General features: G+C 40.8%; 1 protein-coding gene across 1 annotated transcript; it reads right to left on the bottom strand.

Annotated features, from left to right (window-relative positions):
- Positions 1-201: 201 nt before the first annotated feature.
- On the bottom strand, positions 202-1,347 carry LOC137095965 (uncharacterized protein PF3D7_1120000-like). The gene has a single exon (XM_067463243.1). It carries the CDS (start codon positions 1,345-1,347, stop codon positions 202-204), a length of 1,146 nt encoding a protein of 381 aa, XP_067319344.1.
- Between the last annotated feature and the right edge of the window lie 5,769 nt (positions 1,348-7,116).

Here is a 7,116-nt window from a genome sequence, read left to right as displayed (position 1 = left end):
CCCTTTTTTTTTCTTGTATAGCTGCGTAGAAGTATTGCCCCAATCTTTTATTTTCTAGGTGTTTCGTGTGTCTACTCATAATATGTGTTTCTTGCAGCGCAATGACGTGATATCTCTTTTTCTTTAATGCATTATATATTTTATTCCTTTTATTTGGGGAGTTCATCCCATTTACATTGTTCGTGTAGATTTTCAGTTCACTTAACATACTGCTTTTCCTTCCTCTTCTTCCCCTCTAATCTCTTTTTCCCCTTCTGGTTTTCCTTCTCTTTCTTCTTGTCTCTCCTCTTCTTCCTCCTCCTCCTCCTCACTTTCCTCCTCTTCTAAGTCACTTAGTTCCAGGGCTCCCGCTCCTTCTTCAGAAAATCTTCTCATCTCCTCCTTTTCAATCTCCTCCTCCTCTGGTGAGTCTGTCCGCTTCTTCTTCTTTGTTCTCCCCTTTACGTGTTCGCCATTCTCTCTTTCCCTTTCTGTTATTATTCTGTTTAGAAACTCCTTCGCTCTCTCTTCCGTCTTAATCCAGTAGCGTTGATCTTTATAAGTCAACATTAAGCCTTCGTCCCTTTCCCATCTAAATCGTATCCTCTGTTTCTTTAATTCTTCTGTCAGCAGTGCATATTTCCTCCTCCTTTTCAACACGATTCCTGGAAACTCTTTTAATATAATAATTTTCTTTCCTTTATAACATATCTTTCTTCGATTGTTCCATCCCAGCACCTCATCTCTTGTTGTTTTCTTTACGAAGTTCACTATTACATCCCGTGGTGTTTTGTTTCTTTTTGCAAAATTCGTATTGATTCTATAAATCCTATCTGTCCGTTCCATCATTTCCTGTGTTGTGCATTCGACTAATTCAGCCAATATTTCTGTTACTTTTTCTTTTATATTCTCATCTATATCTTCTTGTATGTTCCTTATTCTTAATTGAAATTCCATCTCCTTAGCTTCCCATTCCTCCTGCTTCGTCTCCAGCCTGCTACTTCTCATTTCTATATTCCTCAGTTTTGTTTTTGTTTCTTCTTGTCCTTTCTTTATGCTTTTTTCTTCCTTCTTTATCTCATTCATTTCCTGTTGCATTGTTGACATCTCCGTTCTTAGTTTGCCTATTTCCTCTCTTATGTCTTTTTTAAGTTCCGACATCTGGACTTGGGCAATTTTCTGATATATGTCTTGCCTCTCTTTGATGGTCTGGATTTCCGTTTTCATTGTCTGTATTTCCGTCAGAACTTCCGTCATCATCTCTTTCATCATTTCCTTTAGATTTACCTCTTCTGTTACTGACATTCTCCTCTGATTTCCTTTATTATCTTTTGGCTCTTTCTCTGCTTTCAGCTTGCTTGTTGCCATCCTGTAATCTTGTCTTTCCTTCCCTCCCTTAAAGCCAAGCCACTCTATCATATATATTATTTTCCTTACAATCTAATACCTTTACCTTGGTACCTGGTTGCCTGAATGTGGTCCTTTCACTCGTTTGTGCGATGTTTCACTTCCCGGCAGCCCTCTCCTCTTCCTGAGTTCTCCTCTTCCTGGGTCTTCTCCACGCGATATTGCCTTTCTTCCCCGAAATCTCGCGGGTTCTCGTGAGAGTCTCGCCGAGGTCTCGCGGAGGTCCGCGCGTTCCTTCTCTTCCTTCCTCCCTTCCGGATCTCGCGGTATTTCCCCTCTCTCGCGGTATTTCCCAGGTCTCGCGGTATGTCCTCTCTCTTATTCCCGCTTTTTGACGTCACTTCCCTTATTTCCGCTCCACGTGTGTCCCCTCCCGCACGGTTCTTCTTCCTGCGCCACGTTGCGCCGCTCTGCGCCGCCCACCGCGCCTCCCTTCCAGGCCGAAGACACAACAACAGGCTTCTTCAAGGTCAGGACCTTCCTTCTGTTGCTCCTTCTATTACTCTGTCTTCCCCCTCCTCCTTCCTCCTTGCCGAGAGTTTGCCTCAGAGACTTGATGTATTTATTGGAAAGTTTGCAAGAATTGCGCTAGTGTGATACAATATAAATAAATTGTCCCAATTGACCCTATTTATTGAGCGCTTTCTAAGCAACAATATCTTCCTCTGCTCCTGTTGTTTCTCTTATCTCCTCAAATCCAATATTTCTGTCTTTATATTGTTTCCTTTAGTACTTTAGTACTTTAGAACTTTTCCAAGGTCTGTTGAGTCACTTATTCCCTTAAGTTCCTGACTTTTAACTCTTAATTCTTGACTCTTCCCTCCTTATTCTCTTATTTCTCTCATTGGTCCGTTTCTCGTTCTCGCTCTCCTTCTCCTCCTCTTTTATATTAAAGTGGGTGAGAAGAGGGACTGTTCTTTCTTTGCCCCGTTCCGATCTTTCCCCGGACTTCACCTCACTTCTGCCCCTTAAGGAGCCTCAGTTTCTTTATCTCTGTCTTGAAGAGCTTTGTGACCTCCTTCCAACCCCTTTTTCTTCTCAGCTTTATCCTTTAATCATGCCTCCTTACCTCCTTGTCATGTTACTCTTCTGTTAAAAGTGCAGTCGGTCGGAGATTTGCAGGCTGTCGCCTGCCACGATCAGGGTGACCCGCCGTGCCTCGGGGACCATATACCGGGTCCTTTCAGGGGTCCCCTCTTGAGGAGGAGACCCCCTTTTGGACCGTCGGTTGGTCCCCCGGTTCCGCAGTTCCCCCTGCTTCGATCCGCAGGGGGAAGGGAGCTGTTGCTCTACCCGGTCTCCCTGTCGTGCACACACCGTCACGGAGCTCCTAGTGTGTGCTGCTCTCCGCCATTTCCCTGCACCGGAAGTCCCGGGTAATGAAGCTCTTTTATTTGTTTCATCTGTATGCTGCTTTGAGTGCAAAGATCTCAGAGCAGCTCACCTGTTGTTCCCAAGCTGCTTCCCTGTGCTGCATACATGCGCCGCACTGCAGAAGAACTGCATGCTAGGCGATCTCATAAATATGCTTTCCTGTTCCTAATAAGAATCTGGGGTATGCTCATAACGCAAGGATTGCAAGTTGATATTGTACAGCTTTCCCCCCTTTCTGTCTTCAAAACTCATTAGCGAAGCTTGGGATGCTTTGCCATAGCTCTTGGTAGTCTTACTACCCTGATGACACTCTCACCAAATTGTTCATTTTTAATCAAATGGCAAGCAGTGATCAACCCTCCTTTTTAGAGGCTTTCCCCCTGGAGATTTATGTGCTCTGGTGGGAGGTTAAGGTTTGCTGAGAGTGTGATGTGCAAGCTGTTTAGTCATTTAACCTCTCTCCCAATGGTTTCATGGGGAATTATGATAATCTTTCTGCTGCCAACAGTGATAAGTTAGTTCTTGGTGGCTCTGCCCCTCTGAATTGTTTCTGGATGATTTGTGGATAAAAGAACTGCTCAGGAAGTCATTTTCAGTGGCACAAGACCATTTTGACCTGGAAAACATTAACAGGAACATTGGGCTTTTTTCCCTGCAGTGAATTTGATTCAGAAAGTTATTTTTTATTTAGGCATGCCTAATAACAAAAAGGAATGTATGTCTCTCCTTCACATCCCAGCAAGATTTATATGTTCTATTACACAGACAGAAGCAAGGGATCACTATATCTAAATGCCAATGTTGAATCAGTGCTTATTTTGTAACAGAGATTCAAATCTTTCCAAGATAGAGCTGACATCATTTAGCTGTCATATTAAGTAAATATTTCCCTTCTCTCCTCCAGTTCTCTCTCTTTAGGCCTAGCCCTATCATTATACAAAGCCAAGCAATGTCCAGAGGTGACTTTTGTGGGGATTGAGAGGGACTATGTATTTGGTTATTCCCCTCTTTTTGAGGATAGAGCTACAACCAGTCCTAACAACTTCCCTGTTTTGTCGAAGGCTTTCATGGCTGGAATCACTCAGTTCTTGTGGGTTTTTTTGGGCTATATGGCCATGTTCTAGAGGCATTTCTCCTGACGTTTCGCCTGCATCTATGGCAAGCATCCTCAGAGGTGAGGTCTCACCTCTGAGGATGCTTGCCATAGATGCAGGCGAAATGTCAGGAGAAATGCCTCTAGAACATGGCCATATAGCCCGAAAAAACCCACAAGAACTGAACTTCCCTGTTGTCATTATGTGCAGTAGAGGACACTTATCTCATTGCCAATGCTTCAGAAAAAATAAATAATTCCTATGCCATTCTGGTTTGTTTCTCTGTATGTAATAGGGCAGGGGTGGCATCTTTTTCTTTCAGCAACAAAAGGTTTTTGAGCTATCCCTTTATCCTGTAGAATTGTTTGAAGGCATAAAAACTCTGCCAAAAAAGTAGAAGTATATCAAATCATACAGCAAAAAGCACTGACATTTTTCACATCCTTGGAACTACTGTCCATAGATGTTGGGGAAGTTATTATATTTTGAGGAGTGCTACACCCAGAATTCCCTATCCAATATGTCCTAAACAAGTGAGAATTAGCTGTGGATGATTTTTTTCCCATGGTCACTATAGGGTGTGTGTGTGTTTGGAAATATACAAGATAACATAAAATTGTCTTGAATGAAAAATTGAGATCATAATACAGAACAGTAGCAAAGGGTTACAAGCCTGGCATCCCGGTGGCTGCCTGAGGAGGACATGTATTGATGCCAACCCTGTACGAAAAAATAAGCTAATGAGCTGTTATATGACAAAGAGATAGTAAAAAAAGGAGTTTCACTTTATACCAAAAATCCAAAGTTATTTCAGTGAATTTTTGAGTGCAATTCCAGTTATATTAAATGATCAAGCATGATGTCATCCTGTGGAAATAAAGACATGATTTTATTCAGATGTGTGTGCAAAGGTCTATAATGAATACAGGCAGAATAGAAAAGCTATCCTTTGAGGATGAGAGGTCAGAATATCGAGACTGGCTTGCATGTGTTAAAATATAATTAATGGGATGCTGGGGCTCTCATGGAGCAGGTCTCTCTCTCATCCCTCCCACTTTCATTAAATTGTTGCATATATTGAACTTTTCTTTCTTTCTTTCTTTCTTTCTTTCTTTCTTTCTTTCTTTCATCCATCCATCCATCCATCCATCCATCCAAATAGGACATTCATTTAAGGCATAGATCTTGCCTCATATAAACCTTTCTCTAAAAAGTTAATTCAGTTTGGACTTGTTCAGAAAGCTCTCTTCTTAGTAGTTGTATGCATAGGATTTGACTCTAGGGAGACCAAACAATAAGGAAAAAATGGCTTAGATCTCTGCCTCTTTTTATTACCAGGCAAAATACCAGAGATTTTGTGTGAGCAAAAGACAGAACTGAATGCCAGCTGTCAATTAAAAATGCTATTTTAGTTAAACAAATTTGGAATACTGTATCCAATTTTGGATAAGACAGTTTAAGAAGAGTGTTGAAGATGTCCAGTGGCCAAAATGCTAAAGGGTCTGTAAAACCTGTCCTATGAAGAGTGGCTTAGAAAGCTCGGTATGTTTAGCCTGGAAAACAGAAGGTTAAAAAGGTGATATGCTAGCCATGTTTAAATATTTGAAAGGGTGTCATATAGAAGACAGAGAAAGTGTGCTTTCCACTGCACCAGAAACTAGGAGCTCATCTGCACTAAGGAAAACTTATTCTGAGTTGACAGATGTAGGTCAGGATCATGCCTTAAATTTGAGGCAGCTTTCTAAATAAAAGATGTTGTCCAAGAACGACACTGTTTGTCCTGACTTCTTTGCTTCCTGCTGTTGCCTCTTGTGCACATGCAATGTGGTGTGGTTAGCTCTGTTTTTCACCTCATTTGCAAACAATAATTAAAAATCCAGGAAAATAATACAGTGTTCCTTTAATACCTGAACTGACAAGAGGAAATAGGAGGTAGCAATCCTTTCTCATAAATCCCTCTTTTTGGACATTAGGGAAAAATAAAAGTCTCCTCATTGTCATCAAGTTAAAGAAAGGAATTGATTATAAACATAAACTCTCAATTACTGTTTTGAAAGAACAGAGAATAAGAGACTGGGTCAGAAACTGGGTTATCAATACAGCACAGAAAGGGATAATAAAAAGCTCACTGGAAATATGTACATGACCTCCGCAGCAGATTAGTGGCCAGTGTAATATGTTAGTAAAATGCCATGTATTGTGTTCTGCACATAAGCTTCTTCGCTATTATAATGACAAAGACACTGATGTAATACAAAATATTCACTCTAAATTATATTATCAGTATTTCTGTGCTCTGGTGGTAAGCTAATGTCTTGTTTCATTGTAAGGACAGTATCTGGAAAAAAAAGGAGTGGACATTTTCTCCTAATTCTTCTGTTATTGCCACTTCTTCATTTATATCCAACTCTTTTCCAATCTGGGCTCAATTCTAGAGTTTACAGAAATTAATAACAGATAAAAGTCCCTACAAAGACACAAGGACAAACATGTTAATATTTATTATTGAAATGCAATCAAACTATCTGATAGACTTTAAACCATTTAAAAGTCATTAATGCAACATCTAGGAGGGGTGGTTTGGGAAATTGTCTGTACAGTACAGCCCCTGTGTCCAACACTTTCTGTGGATATGTGAAACTATGGATAATATACTGAAATGTAGCATCTCTGGCTTAAGGATACGATAGACTTGTGCAAGAAAGACCTAGACCAGAGGTCCACAAACCTTTTGAACAGAGGTCCAGGTCACAGTCCCTCAAACTGTTGGAGGGCTAGGTTATAATTTGGAAAAAATATGAATGAATTCCTATGGATACTGCACATATCTTATTTGTAGTGCAAAAATCACTTAAAAGAATACAATAGTTAAAATGAAGAACAATTTTAACAAATATAAACTTATTAGTATTTCAGTGGGAAGTGCGGGCCTGCTTTTGGCTGATGAGATAGGATTGTTGTTGTTGTTGTGATCCAAAATGCTGTGGCCAGGGTGTTGACTAAGGCTGGTTGCAGGGCATATATACCACCACACAATTAAAATAGCTTGATTTGCTATAAGTCTGGGCACAATTCAAAGTACTGGTTATGACATGGTTTGAGTCCACACTATATGAGTCTGCCCTATTTTAAAATCTTCAGGTGAAGGCTTTCTCTTGGTCCCACCACCATCACAGACACAATTGGTGGAGACCCAGGAGAGAACCATCCAATATGCGAATCCAACTGGAGGGTAGCTCTTTTCTAGTGTAGGCTGCTTTCC

Source organism: Anolis sagrei, chromosome 1, assembly GCF_037176765.1.
Source record: "Anolis sagrei isolate rAnoSag1 chromosome 1, rAnoSag1.mat, whole genome shotgun sequence".
NCBI classification, from domain to species: Eukaryota; Metazoa; Chordata; class Lepidosauria; order Squamata; family Dactyloidae; genus Anolis; species Anolis sagrei.
This window is presented reverse-complemented; position numbering and strand designations above follow the sequence as displayed.